Source organism: Numenius arquata, chromosome 4 (assembly GCF_964106895.1).
Source record: "Numenius arquata chromosome 4, bNumArq3.hap1.1, whole genome shotgun sequence".
Lineage (NCBI taxonomy): Eukaryota > Metazoa > Chordata > Aves > Charadriiformes > Scolopacidae > Numenius > Numenius arquata.
Genome location: NC_133579.1, coordinates 39082886 through 39101727, shown reverse-complemented (window position 1 = coordinate 39101727; position 18842 = coordinate 39082886). Strand labels below are relative to the sequence as shown.

At 36.9% G+C, this 18842-nt stretch overlaps 1 protein-coding gene across 4 annotated transcripts in view; it reads right to left on the bottom strand.

Annotated features, from left to right (window-relative positions):
- Positions 1 to 18842, bottom strand: part of PTPN3 (protein tyrosine phosphatase non-receptor type 3) — a 95778-nt gene that overhangs the window by 63799 nt on the left and 13137 nt on the right. For 2 of the 4 annotated variants that reach the window (XM_074146115.1, XM_074146116.1), the window contains exons 5-8: positions 18750 to 18794; positions 17767 to 17819; positions 6525 to 6645; positions 2188 to 2275 (exon numbers count right to left, since the gene is read on the bottom strand). In XM_074146115.1, the coding sequence (XP_074002216.1) occupies positions 2188 to 2275; positions 6525 to 6645; positions 17767 to 17819; positions 18750 to 18794 (307 nt within the window). Of the gene's footprint in view, positions 1 to 2187; positions 2276 to 6524; positions 6646 to 11424; positions 11440 to 11773; positions 11802 to 17766; positions 17820 to 18749; positions 18795 to 18842 lie in introns of those variants that run through there. The other 2 variants (XM_074146117.1, XM_074146118.1) reach the window with 1 other exon arrangement.

The following is an 18842-nucleotide window of genomic DNA, read 5'->3' as shown; positions in this document are numbered from 1 at the left end:
ATAATGAACAATTTAATGTTCTCCATGCTGTTCACCTGCTACAGTGGATTTTCCTTAAAACATTCATGATTATTATCCTTCTCTGTACTTTTCTTATTCCATTACCCACTATGAGATAAGGAAGGGAGAGGAAGAACAAAACTCAACAACCAAATTGTATCAAAACAAAGATTTAAAAGGTGGCATGACATTTTCTATTTTGCTTTCTCTTTCCTTCCTAGCAGCTTCTAATTGTCTAGATGTTCAAGTGCTAGAGAAAACAGACCACTTCAAATATTTTCACCTTTCAAAAAAATTGAATTGTGATAAAAATATTAATTTGTATTGAAACAATAGCAAGACAGTCTGCATCTTAGCAGCCTGGAATAGATAAGGCTTTGATTCAAATCTGTACTTAGTTTGATTCGGATCATACAGTTTGGCGTCAGGCAGAGTAGGGGCTCATGACTAGTAGTCTGACAACCTGTGAGTCCCAGGTCATTAAATACGAAACAGCGCACTGGGGAAAAAAAATACACTGTTTAAGCAGCTATCTTCAGAAGGTACACTGCAATCAAATTTCATTCAGTTGAAAATGTCTGAACCCACTCTAAACTATCCTCACTACTTGGCACTGGTATGACCACTACTGACATCCTGCAAGTAGTTTGGTGGCCTACAACTCGGGAAGGATGTTAGAAGTTGAAGAGCTTTAAGAAGCAGCATCCCGTGAATGTTAAGAGAATAGCCTCTAAGTGAAAGTCTTGGAACTTAAGTTGGCTTATCAAAATACTAGGCTACAATAGAAGTTAAAAGGCATAGACTGATCAAGTTAAGTGCATATAGGGAAATTTCAAGTGTTACAGCAAAGAGTTCTTCAACAAAGCAGAAAGGTGACAGATGGCCCAATGGACAGACAATGAACCAACAGGCAAAGATTTAATAAGATGCCCATTTAACATTTAAAGGCAATCACCCTGTCAGAAATTGGGAAGGCTTTTACATTGTCAGAAGACACAAGAACATAAGAAATTTTTCACTTATGTTAGATTACTTCACTACAACCAATGCATTTGAATCAAGATACCTATCACCTTTAACAGTTGTCACAAAACAGTTGCCTCTCCTGATAATTGTATCAGATGGTATAAGCACAGACACTTCATATTTTGATCAGCTCAGTTATTTCCTTTCTTATGTACTTTCCCCCATCCCTAAAAAAGGTATCTACTTTCTGAGCATTGCATTTCAGGAACATGAATGTAGGAACAGTGGCTTTAAACAGGAGTACTTCAGGAATTCTTAAAAATTTAACGCAACACTCACTTATTTGTGGTAGCATAAAGAAAAAAAGAAAACATCATGCTGAAGGAAGAAATTGACCTTTTCTATTCCTTCCATCATTACCGAAATTGATGACTTTTTCATTAAAATTCTCAATGTCATGATTATTAACAAATCTCAGAAAAATGCTAGGAAAAACAGTAGTCATCTTCATTTAAGAAATTAATCATCTGCACTATACTTCATTAAGTTTTTATACTACAAGCTTTATGCCAAAATAATCTGTTATTACAGAAAAGCACAAATGGTAACTTGCACACTAGGACGCAATTAAAACCCAGTATTTTGGGGATTCGTCTCAAACAGCTAGAGTGATCAAAAAATTAAATCCCAGTAGCTAGTGAAATACTAGGACATGTTTCTTATCAATGCACACCCTGTATCTGACAGTTTTCAAACACATTTTTTGTGGTCATCTTTCACACTTAAATACTGCTTTGCTTTAGCCTGCAGTCAGAGAACAGAGGAATGAAAAAAAAAAATCCTCTCTATATTCTTAACATTGTTAGAAATTCAGAGAAAGTAAACTCTTAAAAGACCTGCCAACTACACCGTAGCACTAAACAGAGCATTCATTTTCTTTCATGTTAAGACATTCATAAACTTTATTAAAACTAAGTAAAATATATTGCAGTATTGAAATAATTTATCTTAACAATACATTTTGCTCTTTCCAGGAGATCTAGCTTATTTGGTTGAATAAGGGTAACATACATTACCCAGAAATTATTGAAAAATTAACCAACTCTTAAATTAACAAATAACACATAATAAAGTCAATCTTTAAATGCTACTGGTTTTAAGTTCGTGTAAAAAGACTTCAATCTTTTTTTTTCCAAGTGAAAAATCACAATGTAAACATACTCTACCACTGTGCAATTCCACTCCATAGAATTCAAGCGTTCGTGCTATATTTATGTAGCAGGACTCTGCTTCAGATTGCTTGAGGCCACTAAAAGAGGGGAAGAAAAAAAGAAAGGACCATAGTCAAAAATAAAAGACATAATATATTTATTCCAAATGCGGAAAAACAAAAGAATTCCACAGCCCAGTGTCTGACAAATAAACCTCATTAACTAGCGCCATGAGTTCTTCACTGGTGAAGGCCCTCCTAAACTCCTCTCAAAAGTCAAGAAAATTATACAGAATTTTATTACCTTAGCCATTCTGGACCAGTTCTTTTTAGAAAAATCATTTGCATCTGTTTTGTTTAAAAAATTTCCTCTATGAAAGCTTCCTTTACAACAAGAAGCTGTACCTGTAAATAGTCTATATCGGATAGTCTCTCAGAAAGAAGTAATTTAGAATAAAGATTAGAAGCAGGAATATACTAAAAAAAAAAACAAAGGGGAGAAAGAAGGTTAAATAAGTTATGACACTCACTGAGGAAAAGCATCTGAGTTTATCAACAATCCGTAAGTCCTAAAATATTCTCCTGTTGGTAGATGTGAAATGTGCTGCAAGACTTACGAAGATTCTATCTTCTGGTCTTCCAGAAAGCTTCTACAATTTTGAGACTGTTTTTTTCCAGAGACAAATACTCAAAAATCCCCCCCACCTCGAATAAGAAGTTTATACATTTTCATGGAAAAGCTACATGGAATCGGAGGTTTAAAAACCAAAGAAACCAACAGTAATCCCTACCTAGCTGGTTCTCCCATGCAGCCTACTAATTATTCATATGAAAGGAATGCAATGTAGCCTAAACAAGATTCCTTTAGCCATGATGATGAAAGTAGCCCTTTCCAATAAATTGCAGGGCCAAGACCAGTCAAGAACAGATCAGACAAGAGGCCGTTACAGTCTGGAATCTGCCACAGCTTATTGACATTGTGCTGTGCTCACAGTGATTCTGGTCTCACAGCACAGATCAGCGATTTAGGCACTACATCGTGTTCTGAGTAACTGTAAGACCAGGCTGAGGGACGTCTAATATCTACACACATCTAAGTAGAACAAGACATCCCATATCATTCTATTATATCTGCAACTAAGTGTAGGCAAAAACAAATCTGTGCTAGGTGAGCTTCCAAAATGACATGCATAAAATTACATTAACCAAATGCAATTTAAATAAACCTGTAAAAAGCTGACATATACATTTGTTAATAACTCCAGATACAAAGGCATTCCATGTAAGGCATTAATTCTCATTTTTAAAAGGGTCTTTCCCTCAGAAGGTGAACATCTAATACTTCCAATTAATATCCCTCCTTTCAAATTCCAGGCCATCAAAATATTATGCCCTGAAACAGCCACTCTAGGAAATATTACAATCATGCTTCATGAAACTGAAAGTTACCTTGAACTGGAAAGCCATTGCCATCAGTGTGGCTTGAGGATGTCACAATATTGGGGAAAAAAAGCAGAGACAAAGAGAGAGCTGTTTGTACACAATCCTGAGACAAACTGCATACTCAGATCTATATCTACAGTGACTATTGTCACCTTGATTTTAAAAAAAACATTAGTAGACCTTATCTCTTTCACTGCATCAGAAAGGTAGAGAAAAAAAATCACAAGATGACCATCCTGTTATACAACAGGATGCTGAGTATGTTTGCAAGAGTACAGTATTTTCAGTTTTTAAATTTTGATCAAGAACTTGTTCAGAAAGATGGGGAAAGTCTGTTGCATACCAACAAATTTTAATTCTCAATTTGCATACACCATTTACACCAGACCAATCAAGCCCTGTGTCTTGAAGGACCAACAAGAAGAAGTATCTCAGCGCAGACTTAGGTTTTTTTCTTGTTACTGTTACACCTCCCTACTCAACTAGAGATGAAATGAAACCTTGAGGTCCCTAAGCAGGTGGTAGTTACTCAGCGAGATAAACAGGCAAGAGGAAACCAGTCTTAGTGTCTCCTTCCATTATTTTATAGCTGTTGATACCCAAGGGCTAACAAACATCATCTGGAATATAAACATCATATGAAGTTTCAAAGGCGTCTTTCTCCTCAGACTGATGGCTAGAACTAGCAAGTACTACAAAAGCCAATTGGATAATATCAACATCCTAAGACCTCAGGCTGCTTTTTTGCTAAATAAAAAAAGGTAAGAAAACCTTGAAAGAAAACCTTGTTACTACATACATACAGAAAAATTGCCCTATGGATTTAGGGATGAAAACAGAAGGAAAATTTCAGAAGCTATACCAGTTTAATATGACAACAGTTGCTTTCTCAACAGCTACTTACTGTCCACTGAATAGTGTCTGATACGGACACATTCATAGAATGACTCTCTCAGATTTTGCAAAACAACATAAAAAAACACTTGCATTGAGCTACAATATACAAGACATAACATGGCTTCTCAAGGTCTATATCATGTTTCAGCAATTCCAGCCCTTTAATTTTCCTTTATAAGAGTTTCCCAAAGGATAGACACTAAACATTTTGCAATCCTGTAATCTAAGAATGTTGATTTAAAAGGTATAATAATTTACAGATATCCCATATGGTCTACAACAAATATTAGTTACTCCAGATCAGCACAAATCTCAATCGAAAATAAAACTGTTCTCCTCAGACTGTAAGAAGATAAATGCTCCTTTTCTGTCGTTCCTTCTCAGAAGGCTTGGTGAACCCAAGAACCATTCTTATCAAGTATATTACTGGCCCTGATCTTGTCAAAACGATGTCTCAGACATAAGTATCCACTATGAATGCCAAAGGAAGATGCAAGAAATACTGCCAGGATTTACAATAGTTTGTCTGCCTCTTCCTGCATTCTGAAATAAATAGGCCTGAAAAGCTGAGTGTCAAAAAAGTGTTAAAACAAAGAAACATTTTTCCCAGTCCAGTCTACTCAAGTATTTTTATTCACAACTTCATTACCACCACCTACCTGAATTCAAATACAGCAGTTAAGCTTCTCAGTCATCAAGGCTTCAGTCTACCAAAAAGACTCAATGAAAGCATCAATTTCACTGAAAGGACCCAGAAAAGAAAGGAGTCTTTCCATCAGGCCCCACCCATCTAGACGAATAGTAACTTCTAGTCTTTTCTCTGCAGGACGTAAATGATTTTATACCTCTGGTTATGATAGCACTAAATACAGAAGTTCAACCCAACCACTTCAAGACTTCAGAATCTTCCCTCAGTGGTCTCCAAGATGATTGCTTCCTAAAGACAAACAGATTTATTCATGCCTGTCTACAAGTCCTCCTGTAAAAAAATTTTTAGCCTACTGGAAACTGCAAATTAATTTGGAAGGAGTAGAGGCCTCAGCTGTTGTGTTCCTGAACATGAACTGCTAGGAAAGCAGTCCAGATTAGCACCTACACAGAGGGAGTGGTTGCAGTTAAAGTTCAGTGGTTACCTCTCTTTCACTCCATAAACGAATAAGCAACATGCATGTTTTGGACTGCTAGGCAGCACACATGAAGTTCAGAACTACTCATTACACCCACTAGCAGTAAGGAAACAAGAGGGAGAGTACTAAAAGATGACAAAAAAAGTCGAGGAATATCACGGGGGGTGTGTGTGTGTGAAAATGGAGATATTTCAGGGTATAAATCAAAGAAACTGGCAGAGTGGGTAACTAGGTCTGCTGCAGGAAAGATACAGACAGAGAGAAAAAGTCCATAGAGATTTGGATTTCATTTGCTCAAATGCTCACAGATTATTTTTTACGTAGGCATATTTGCATTCAGCCTGTGAGTATCTGATCAACACCACTAATTCTAAAGCTGCAGTCTTACAAGAAACAAATCAGCGGGGTCAGAAAGAGTAATTAGCAGCAGACTGACTGGAATAATCTGTTGTAGCCTTTACATTACACTCAGGAGAGTGGAGAGAAAACGCAATGTTAAATGAAGTGTTTCATGGCGGGGGTTCCCCATAGGTAGACAAAAGAAGACCTATAGGATTTGAAAAGTGGTCAAATGTTCTTGATCCAAAAAAACCCCCCAAACTTTAGTACAGCATTCTAGATGGTGGCCATTAATAATGTATAATGCAAACCGATCTACTGGTTGTTATAGATAGAACTTCAAACATTTTAACACATTGGCATCATATTCGGAACATGATTAGTCTACCACCTACATGATAAAACCAAATATTTCATTTAATAGAAACTATATGAAATAAAACTGTCATATTGAAACTACTAAGAACTTGAGTCTTCCTTTTGGCTTCATTTTTTTTCTTTAAAAACTCAAGAGGTGAGAGAGAACTAAAAGTGAATGTTACCTGTGTTGCTCATGTAGCGATTCTACTTTGGTAAGAAAATCTTTGTTCTGCTCTGGTATAAAGTTGTAATTTGACAGATATCCTGAATGATGTACTGAAGTATTATAGTCTCCAAGTTGTGCTGTTAGGAAACAAGAAACATATACACAGTTTTCATAGTTAATTGATTATTATTTAGAAGGAATTCATTCTCCTCATTAAAACACATACACATGGGGAAATGCAGGCATTTCAAATTATTTCCCAACAGGCTAGAAGTGAACACAGGGATTTGTATGGCATAAGTGAAAACAGATTTTTTTTTTTTTTTCCAATAAATTCTTACCATAATTATAATCTCAGGCAGTGAATAACTCAGTACTTTATTTAGTTACTTATATAGACCCACTTTTGCATCACAAGCTGTAATACCAGGCATTAAATACCACAATAGCACAGACATGCAGTACTGCAACATTAGAGGAAACCAAATTACTTCAGTAAGAGATGACAAATGAAATCAAGTTGATTTACATTTACTTGACTATAAAATATCAGAAGTCCTCAATAAGATCTGTCACTTAGGAAGTCTCTACTTTTCAAACTGTCAGGTAAAAATTGTTCAAACTACCAACTGTGGCTCTGTCTTAACAACTCAATTGTTAATATTGCCTCAGCTGAACATGAGTTACTTAATAAAGCATAAGAAATAACTGCTGTTTTACATATAACATTACCAAGCTTCTACCAGAAGTAAATACATGCTTACAGCCAAACTTAAAGAAAAGTTTTATCCCTTCAAAAATGATACTAATTAGTAAATACTCTTAAATAGTTACTAGATAAAAGATAATTCTTATCCACAGTTGGTGGTATGGTTGGTGGAAAAGAAATGAAAGTTTTCTTTAAAACCTAGGTCAGCATAAGTTTGTATCCTGGAAAACATACACAAACCTTTTACTTGTTATAAAGATGGAAGGTTTTGGGGCTGCAGGGAGACTGCTTCAAATAAAGTATTTGCCCATTTGCCACAAATTTACCTAGTTTCAATTAAGCAAGTAATTCAAAACCCCATATTTCATGAAATCCATGTTTTCATAAAGTAGTTGAAGAGATTAAACCCCCCAAAAATGATGGTTTGTTTAAGCAAATCACTAGAACCTGTACTAAGCTGCTTTTTCCTTAAGGAGCATGAAACAGTTATTATAAAGCATTAAAGCTTCCCAGAAGCTATTTGTATTACTCCTAAATTAACATAAAAGAAAGTACTTGTATAGACTGCAAACAATTCAGCATAGAATGCCCCTCAACTAAATCAAAGAGCATACTTTTAGGAAGAGTATTATTACCATTATTTTCCAGAAAAAGCAAAGTATGAAAGATCGATGTAAATGATTCTGATTGGGGGGCGGGGGGAAGCTGCGGACTACAGAACTTACAGCTACAGTAACTGTGGAGTATCTTTAACCCAGTGTGTAACTAATATTTGCCACATACATATTGAAAAAGCATTATTTCTATGGCCTAGAAAATGGAACCACTGTGATACAAAATAATTCCCAGGCAAATTTGGTCATAAACTAATATAGTTGCCCATCTAGTTGTCAACATCAAGGGAAATATTTAAATAAAAAAGAAAGTGGAAGGATAAACGGTAATTTATTTTGAATCCAGATGTCCCTGAAATGCTTAGCCCCTTCTTTTTAAAGGTAGCCTGAATTTTAAATTAGTTAGCAAAATGGCTGGCAAAAGACTAAATATTTACACTTAGAGCCAAAACACATATTTGAACACTTCTGTCAAATACCTCTCTGAAGAGCTAACCAAACAAAAGACAGAAGATCCAGAAATATAACAAGAAACTGAAATAATTTTTAGGAATATCTATATATTAACAAAAGTTCAAGTCTCTGCCAAGACTGAGGCAATAACAATGAAAACAAAAAAGAAAAACTTTTTTAACAAAATAGGTATGTTAGTAACAGTGTAAAAATGAAGCACACAATTTCACAGATGACAGTAGTTGATTGAAGACTTTCCTTTATAAGACATTAACACAACCCATCTTTTCTATGAAACACAGTCTACATTTTTAGGGTTTGTCGCAGGTAGCTTGAATTGCATTCTTGTCAACAGGAAGAGACCAGATTACCAGGAATAAGACAACATAATTGTCCACTTCAATTTTATTTGCATTAGGTAAAAAAATTTTTACCATAGTTTTACCTTCTCTAAAGAGGGCAACTGCTGTTCCTTCATACATTATGAGGTAGAGTCTTCTTGCTCATCTTCCAAATATGGAGGTTGCTCTGGTCTTTTTTCATCTTCCTTCTAGCTACCTAAGGTCATGTCAACAAGGGGAGTAGCTTAGAGCACTACTTGCTCCTCCAACTCCCCAGCCAACTGTCACAGTTGAAGAGGAACTACGAATGCTGATTGGTAGACATCTTGGAATACTAATGATCTTGTGCAGAATTTAATTATCCAAGTAGGAAAAAAGAGTTAGGGCATATCAACACCCCAGTAAGAAGAAAAATCTGTAAGGCTTCTACCTCTTTACTGGATTTCTCCAGAAGAGAGCAGAGGGGCAGGAAATATTAAAGACTTATTTCTAATCTGAGTTTCTTCTAACGTAGTTTCTGCTCTGATCACAAGACAGCAGATACTGACTCAATGACAATAAAGTTACAGTGAAAAAACCCAAACATATTTTTACCTTTCCCATTCTAGTCAACAGTTGCTCTTTGATTCATTATGACTGAGAATGAATATAGAGTAAAATGAAAGAAAATGGAACCAAGGAGAAATTAAAAAAAAAAAACAAAATAAGTTATTTGAATATCAGATTCCTGTATTTTAGAGTTCTATATCTAATGTGAAAGGCTTTAAAGATGGGAATGTGATGGACCACTCATTTAGAAGGCCATATTCAATAAATAGAGAACATTTATTTTATAACTCTTAGTAGAAGAATAATGCAATAGCTAGGTAGCCACAGAACAATTTCCCATGGAGTCCCATGGAGTTCCCATGAAGTCCCCATGTTAACCTACCAAAACGGTAGTTTTACAAGCTCTCAACACAGTAAGAAATTATAAATGCTTGAGAGAGGAAATAAATAAAATTCTTGAGATCATATATGTTTACACAGGATTTGAACTGCCTACGTCTTACTGAAGCCTAAACAAGCCATTTTTTTTTCAGATGTCATAAAAAGAATTTGCTCAATTAGAACAATGTGGTAGGTATATATTTTTGTTTGTGTCTCCTGGCAGCAGAAAGACTTCTGTGCAGGAAGGCATCAAAGAAAAGGACTAATTAAAATGAAAAAAAAAAAAATACACATTTTTATAAGATTCAGATATAGCGGGAGGGAAGATGAGGAACAAGTGTATTCATGTAGCACTGGTAGATTTCAATAGGAATTCTAAGGGTACATACGCATCTTCCCTAGAAAAAGAAGCTCAAGTACCACATATATTTCTGCATTAAGGGGAAATAAAAAAAAGAAAAGGAAAAAAGAAAAAAAAAAAGAGAACTTCATAGAGGGAAGAACTGACACATATGGAAGGAAAATAACTGATGCAAACAACTCTTACAGTAGTTACTGAGGCTTCATTTTTTCAGTGGTTTCTTCCAAGAAACCATTGGTCAGTTGTCTTATATATTAGGGTAAGGCAGCACTGATCTCATTTTTGCCTTTCACTGCCCCAAACAGAGGGTGTTATAAAGACAGAGCTAGCGTCTTCTTGAGTTGCAAACCAACAGGATGACAGACAACTGAAATTTCAGGATTGGAAATTGGAAATGCAAAACTTAACTTGACAGGCCCTGAGCAATCTGATCTGACTTTGAAGAAGCCTCTTCTAAGCTGAATTTGCCTGTGGTTCTTTCTCACATGAAGTTATTTTTGACATCCAAGCTTTCTGCTACATGACCAAGATAATTATTCCTTAGTTCCAGTTTTAGAAATTGTTGTCGTTGGTTTTGAATGCTAACAGTACCAAAATACCACCATTTCAATCTAGCCCAATTTCCACAGGCAGCCCCAGAAAACATAACAGTAGAAAAGATAAGCCTTTAGCTTTGAATAACTTAAAGGGTGACTGATTTCTACTTCCCATCTATGTGATATCCTTCAAGGTACAGAAAACAAATTGGTCTCCAATTCTCTAGGGTTTGCTTGTAAGCAATAATAAAAAAATTTGCATACAAAGTAATAGCATCAGAACCTATTTCTGCATATGGCACTCCAAGTAACTACAGATGTCAGAAGGCAGAGGGCATACTATAGCTGTATGAATGGCTTATTGGCCAAGCATGACGGGAAATCAGTTATAGATCATATGGACAATTTGGTCCAGAGGACTACCTACAAAAGCTAGTCCGTGAAAACAGGTTTAATATCAACTTTCTAAAAACCTGACAAACATACCAAAAAAATAAACAAATAGTTTGACATTAAATTTGTAACTTTTTGCAGCATTGGATATTTTAGGTGACGTGAATAAAGCACAAATGTGAACTGAGTTGCCTGGTTTTAAAAGAGGACAATTACATAAGCAGATCAGGTTCCCAGTGGAACAGAAAATAACCAAACAACGGAACATGTCTAGCATATGAGTTATATAACTAATTTAACTTCAATCAAGGAGTAAAAATCCTCAGGTACAAAATTACAATCCAGGACGTAAAAAAAGTTAGGGTCACATGACTGGCCTCCAAATTAGGACAGCAATAATGACTGACACGCTGAGATGAGAGTGAAATATAATATTAAAGGCTAATGATAAATTTATCTTCATATTAACACTGAGGTATAAAAAAGAAAAGATACTTCCTAATCTGTACAATTCAATCAGCTTAGACATTTTAAGTGACCACTTCTTGGCACAAATAGAGAACAGAAGAAAGATGATGCACTGCACAGCATAAACTAAAGCAGTTACTGTTTCTCAACAGTAACTACAAAGTATTCAGGTGTGAAAATGCTTCTGGAATCAGAAAATAATTACTGCGGAATTCAGTTTCAAAGAACCAACATAAAAATGTAGACACTTATTAAAGAGAGACTAAAATGGAACACTGAAATGAGCAAAATCCATTTAGATGTGAAGACAAAACACAACCATGTTGAAAATGGTTATTAGAGAGAGACTCCAAAAAGGACTAAAACCCTCATACGTGGATGCTGAAAGAAGGAAAGGTGTTGCAACGAGTGAAACCTGTATCCAAATAAGGACAAGAGCATGAACTCTAAACCTCTCAACCACTGAGTAAGAGTGATGTCCCTACTGGACAAGTAGAACTAGCTGTCATGTGGATAAAACTAGTCTATTTGTAAAGGGAGATAATAATACTTCACACTCAAGAGCCATTTAAAAAGAAGGCTCAGTCTAGAGATGACTGTAAATAGCTGCTTATGACCACTTATGACAAGTGGTCACTTTGTGGTAAGACAGAATGAGAAATCAGGCATTAATAAAAACAAAGGAACCTTTGCCAAAAAGATTTCCAAAGATACATACACAATATTGGTCTCCAAGTTACCTATTACCACTCAAGAAAGAAAATTGAGTCAGTCATTGTGATACCTTTTATGAAAAAAAAAATAAAATTAAAAATCGGCAGCTTAATACCCAGCCACAGTTAAACTGCAACAAAAAGAAAAATCACAAGGAAAAGGAAGGAACAAATTAGAAAACAAAAGGTATACTGAGTTGCTATTTCTGCATCTCAGATACAACATATTTCAGAAACCATACAGTCACAACCAGAAGTATTGAGAAAAGTAAAGTGTAATCCAAAGTACAAGGAGTATTCGTTTTGAAAAAGTATGGGGATAAAAGATTTATGGGAATAGTTATCAGTACTCTCAAAATATTAAGAGATCTTGCAGAACTAATGCATCTTAAAACTACTCTGATCTTCTGTCATGTGTGCTGTCTCTCAACATTCACCACTATTCATTATCATAAATATAATACTGTACTACATGGACCTGTAACTGTTCTTTTCCCCTTTTTAGTTATGTTTCACAGAAAATATTTAATGGATCCATCCACCTTAAAAATACAGAATAGTATCAAGTCTACGAGGCACTATAGAAAGTCAGCTCCTTCAGTTCCAGCACTGGCCAATATCCCAATCTGGTGTTCTCTACTCCAGAGATTACAACATTGTACTTTGTTTTGAAGTGTTAAAGATTCAAAAAATTGTTTGTGGCATAGTGGAAGAACACCAGACAAACAATACGTAAAGTAATGATCTCCTGAAGTGGCCTCTGTGTTGCATAGTGCAACTGTAAAATATAATTAAGGGAAAAGAGTCTGAAACAGCTGGAGAGCTGCTGTGTATAATCTATGAGGACAGCCGTAGAAGAGCTGCTAGCAAAGAGCAATCTAGACCACAGTGAACCACATGGAAGAAAACAGGCACGTGTTTCAATTAATCTCTCCAAGCAGATTCTTGTATTGGGAGTTTCATCACACAGATAACACTCTGGTACTGCTGATGACAGGTACTGTAAGACACGACAAAAGGTACCTGTGATTGAACCGCATTGCTGCAGGCTTCAGAAGAACAGAAGGGACATGCACAATTCTAAGACTACTCAACACATCTGGTAAATAATTTCAAACACTGGAAATTCTGCTTAAAGTTCTTTGTTCATCCGGTCTGATTTTGGTTCTGGGGCATAAGGGCTACAGGTGCCCCAGAGAGTAGCAGGAACCTGATTGACCTCTAAGTAAATCTCTAATCTCTCAGTTTACATGATGTCCTTCTGAGTACTATTTCACTTCAAAAAGGCATAAGTGGGGGGCACACACAGAGAAAAATACCCAAATGCTAGCTATGAAAAGAGGCATGTGTCCTTAAATTAGGAAGGACATTTCAATGTAATTTCTATAAAAAGAGAGAGGGTTAAAATTAAGGCAAGTTAGAAGAGTCAGGCAAGAAGAAATTTGATGGGGGAATTACATGGTGCAACTCCTGCTGTGGAGCTACAGTTGATGTTCCTCTAAATCTTACAGCCCACCTCCTCCTCTGGTATCTCAGCCTTCTGGTGTTCCCAGAATTCTAACAAACTCTTATGTCTAGTTCCTGAGGGACTTGCATACTAAGCGCAGCTTTCCTTGAGTCCTCACCCTCACCAGCCTTCTTTTTCTTAGAAGAGGTTAAAGCCCATCTGAATCCCAAGCGACCAGTTTGGGAACAAACTCCCAAAGGTAGACAGCAGTATGCTACAGAAGCCTCCTAGTTCTCAAGGCAGAGCTGAGAGAGGAATAATATCACAGGAGGTAAGATAAAGATCCCAGTCATAAGGAATCACTGAGCAACTGATGCTCAGGAAAAAGAAAGATTAGAAGTATTCATGACATCTTTTGTTGCCTTTGTTGCTGCGCTTCAGATACAAGTCCCAGCCCAGCAAAGGATTTACGCGCAAAGAGCATAGTCCCACAAAACCCAAGGGACCTCTTACATACCAGTAGTTAGTCAATTAAATACTGTTCTGGAAATGGGATCTTACTACATGAAGTGATAGAAAAGAAGTGGTGCTAAATTAGCTTTGTGACATTTTAAATGAAAAAAGTGATAGACACACTGCATAGGTCCCTTATTTAATTTTATAGACTGTACAACATTCCATTTTACACTAGTAAAAACCAAGATGTACGATCTATTATATTGGTTTTTCAACATGAGAGTATCCTTCAGACAAAACTATTTGAAACATATCTTAATAAGTTCTCCTTAAAAAAGGATTTCAAAATCTACTGATCATTTCTGTCACAGCACATCTACTGATAATAAGCTAACAACTTTTTCTTCAAGTGCCTGAGCTGTATTCGTAATCAAGTTTAGTCACATGCTATTTAGACACAGTATTCACATCCACTTGCATTCCCCTGTAACTTAGCAGCACCAGACAACACAGGGTGTGCCACAAGGGTGCAGAGTAACCTATCAGAGCTTTATTTCAGAATCACAGTGCTGAACCCAAACACCTGTGCAAAGGGCAATACAGAGAAGCAGCACTCCAGTGGCACAACAGACATCACCGCTAACTGTCCCTTTGCACAACTCGGACAAAGCCTGTGAAGGTCAACCATACAACTGTCACATGTGAAAACTATAGTCAAAAAGCAAGAGCAGAAATATCAAATGTCAGACTTCATGCACAATGAAAGACATCTGCCTCAGCGACAACTGCTCCACCTTTTAAATAAATAACCGTAAGGTTGTCAGACAACGATGATTTCCCCTTCTGCATATAAGGGAAGTTACAGAAGGAGAGAGCAGCCCAAAAACCACTAAGAAGTGGCAGTAATAGAAAAATCTCAGTTCGAACCAATCTATGGCAACTTCAGAAAATTGCTTTTTAATAAGCAGATACTTCATATCCAAGAACTTCAACTCTCCTTAATAAGTATGATTAGAAATTAAAACACCAGAAGAAAACTACTTAAAACAATTTAAGTTGACAAGAATCCTAGCAAACGTGACTAGATAAGGAGACCTACACACTCAAATTTGAGAAGGTCTTCTCTATGCCATCATCTTTAATTAAATGGCAAAAACCTGTTAGCCAAAACCTTTTTTTTTCCCCTTTACAGGAACACATCTTTCTATTAATTGTTTCATTCTTTGCTGATGCAGAGAATCAATATAGTTATCATACAAAAAACACCAGAAAGACCATCAGCTAGCAAAAAAAAAAAAAGTTCATCTTTTTTTAATACCTCCCCCCCCCAAAAAAGATAGTAATAATAGCACTATCACAAGTTAGGAAAACCAGGCAAACAGGTGCATGGGAAATTTCAGAATCCACCAGGAAAGAGAAAGATTAAAACAGAGTACCACCCTTCCACAATCTTCACTGACCTTCTATCGTTCTCCTTTACTACAAATAACTGCATTAGTAGATATCCAAAGCATGAAAAAGGGAACAGTCATAAAACTGTAGGGGAAACAGGAATCACTTTGGGATACACTACCTGTGGCATAATAAAATTTAAAAATCCCATTAAGCCTGACTTTGTGATAAGATACTTGCATTCTTCAGTGTACCTTTAAATGTTTGTGCTTCAGCACAATTGGGTCAGCAACATTGCATTTAGCAATCCTAAAGGTTCAGAGTGTCTCAGCCCCACAGATACAGGAGCAGGAATGCATTTCCTTTGGCCACAACACTGCGACTCCCAGCTACTATGGAAAACTTGTGGTTTCAACCATTCTTAATAAGAACTAATGACTAGAATGTGGTTAAAGTTCCATTTAATAAAAGGGTGCAACATATTATATACTTAAAAGTGAATATTTCATAGCCATGAATCTATTTTCATACACACCAACAGTTTAGCACTTTCTCCTTTGAAAACCATGTTTTAATTCCTTCTTTCAAGCAAAAATTACCTCAACCATTTCTGCAGACCTTGCTAGCCTTTCCATAAAGAAATGGGATAAATATATATCAACCAAATAATTACACAACCATTCTATTATGCTTTCCCCTGACAATCACTTTTACAAATAAACTAATTCTACTAAACCTTCAACCTGCTGGGTTTTTTTGTTGTTGTTTAATGAGAAAGGTCTTCCTCCAGCTGTTTTTCACTGTTTAGGATGCCTGTAAGGCATAGGATCAGACTCCATTTCAGTTCTCCTACAGAAGATATTTTTCCAATATCATGATTAGAATTTCTTTTTGCCAGTTGCAGGCAGATGAAAAGGATGTAAGTTCTCATACGCAGCATCACCTTAAATTTAGTGCAAGTGCCAGACAGTTTTAAATATCTGACAAATCAAATTCCCTGAAAAAATATTACCTAAGAACACTGGAGTTTCTTAATCATGAGCTTACCTTCCCCTTCTCTAGATGATCACTTATTTCCCTGGAATGCTTTCCCGTAGCGATTTAACACACAGTAAGTTTCATTATTTTGTTTCCAATGACAATGAAAACCTGCCTTTTTTTGTCAGCAGTACAAGCACAGGTAAATAAGAATGATGTTACTCTTGCATCAACCTTTTTTTTGATAGACCTAACAATTATGCTTTTTCTATTTAGACTGTCTGAAGGTTGCTTTAATAACCTGCACCTTCTTTACAAAGCATCGCCTGTAGCATTTTGAATATTCCACACAAATAGAGAAGAAAAGAAATCACCGAATCACGGAATTGTCAGAGTTGGAAGGGACCTCTAGAGATCATCTAGTCCAACTCCCCTGCTAAAGCAGGATTGACTAGAGCACATTACTCAGGACTGCATCAAGGTGGGTCTTGAAAAATCTCCAGAGAAGGGGACTCCATTACCTCCCTGGGCAGCCTGTTCCAGTGCCCTGTCACCCTCACCGTAAAGAAGTTTCTCCTCATATTTAAATGGAACTTCCTCTGTTCCAGCTTGTGCCCGTTGCCCCCTTGTCCTCTCACTGGAAACCACTGAAAAGAGTCCAGCTCCATCATCCTTCAACCCACCCTTTAGGTACTTGTAAACATAGATAAGGTCTCCCCTCAGCCTTCTCTTCTCCAGGCTAAAGAGCCCTAGCTCTTTGAGCTTTTCCTCATAAGGGAGATGTTCCGATCCCTTAATCATCTTAGTTGCCCTACGCTGGACGCTCTCCAGTAGTTCCCTGTCTCTCTTGAACTGGGGAGCCCAGAACTGGACGCAGTATTCCAGTTGTAGCCTCACCAGTGCAAACTAGCGGGGAAAAATGACCTCCCTCGACCTACTGGCCACACTCTTCCCTATGCAGCCCAGGATCCCATGGGCCCTCTTGGCAACAAGGGCACATTGCTGGCTCATGGAAAGTTTGCTATCCACCAGGACTCCCAGATCCTTCTCCTCAGTACTGCTTTCCAGAAGATCCATCCCTAACCTAAATTGGTGCCTGGGGTTCTTCCTCCCCAGGTGCAGGACCCTACACTTGCCCTTGTTGAACCTCATTAGGTTCTTCTCTGCCCAGCTCTCCAGCCTGTTCAGGTCACGCTGGACGGTGACACAGCCCTCTGGAGTGTCGGCCAGCCCTCCCAGTTTGGTATCATCAGCCAACTTGCTGAGGATACACTCTGTCCCCTCGTCCAGGTCATTGATGAATATGTTGAACAGGACTGGGCTGAGTATTGACCCCCGGGGGACAACGCTGGTTACAGGCCTCCAACTTGACCCTGCTCCAGTTTTCTTGTTTTTTAGCGTTGAACAGCAGAGAAGGTAGTCAGTCAAATACATTTATTAACAAAATAATGATTGGTTATTACTTACATTGTACTGCATATGATGCCAGGACAACAGCAGAATTAATGGGGCATGACAATCTGGAAAGAAGGGAAAATATTTTAATTTAGACAAAGAGTGTATAAATGTATTGTTAACAATGTCTCCGCAATTAGTTTTGTACGTGAAGACTCCTTTATCTTCAAAGAGTATCCAATTTCTTTTTTGATAGTTTGATTTGTCAAAGCACAGTAGGACTGGACATTAAAAGCTAGTCGCTGTGTAACAGCTTCTTAAGTGAATGGTAGTTAACTAGTCCTAAAAGGACGTGCTCATATTCTTGCTGGATGCTTATTCTGTAAAGCAAAAAAAAGATATTTTTATGGGCCTCTGGACATCGTTTTAGTAGCTGCAGTCTGGTGTATTTAAAACTAGACACAAACACTAAAATTAGCCAAATGCCAAGCACAAAGACAGCTCTGATCTCATGACCAAAACTGACTCCATAAAAGAAAAAAGCCAACACCTAAAAGCAATTTACACTTTGCAGCAAATACTCAGACCACATTTTTCCTTGTTTTAAAAAAAATGTACAAACGTGTAGGAATCACAGGCAAAGGAATCACTGGGTATGTGCCCACAATATAGGGAATACAACCCTGAAATCACAAGAAACAATAACATGAACTGCCCTTTGCTACTGCCTCCTGATTACCACAGCAGACAGTGGGTCCCCACGTTTGGAATACCATGCCTGGCACACCACGCCTTGCATAAAGATCTCTCAGGTTGATGTTGTACCTGCAGACACACAGCATCTCCTACAGCTCATACACAACAGACTTCTAAGCTGTTCTTAATAACTGAACTAAGTAAAAAATTGTAACTTTTCCTAGCAATTTTTCTTTTAAAGCAATATTTCACAAGACGCATTTTTATAGCAATGATACCCTCAGAAAAAGGCTTTTTTTTTTTTTTCAAAATTTTATTTTAAAAAGAATTATAGAGAAATTTAAGATTATTCTTATTACCTTCCTTCCACAATATCAGTCTTCAATTGCAGGAAGAACAAGTGCCTAGAAAAGATTTTTTTGGAAAACAAACATACATGTATATTTACATTT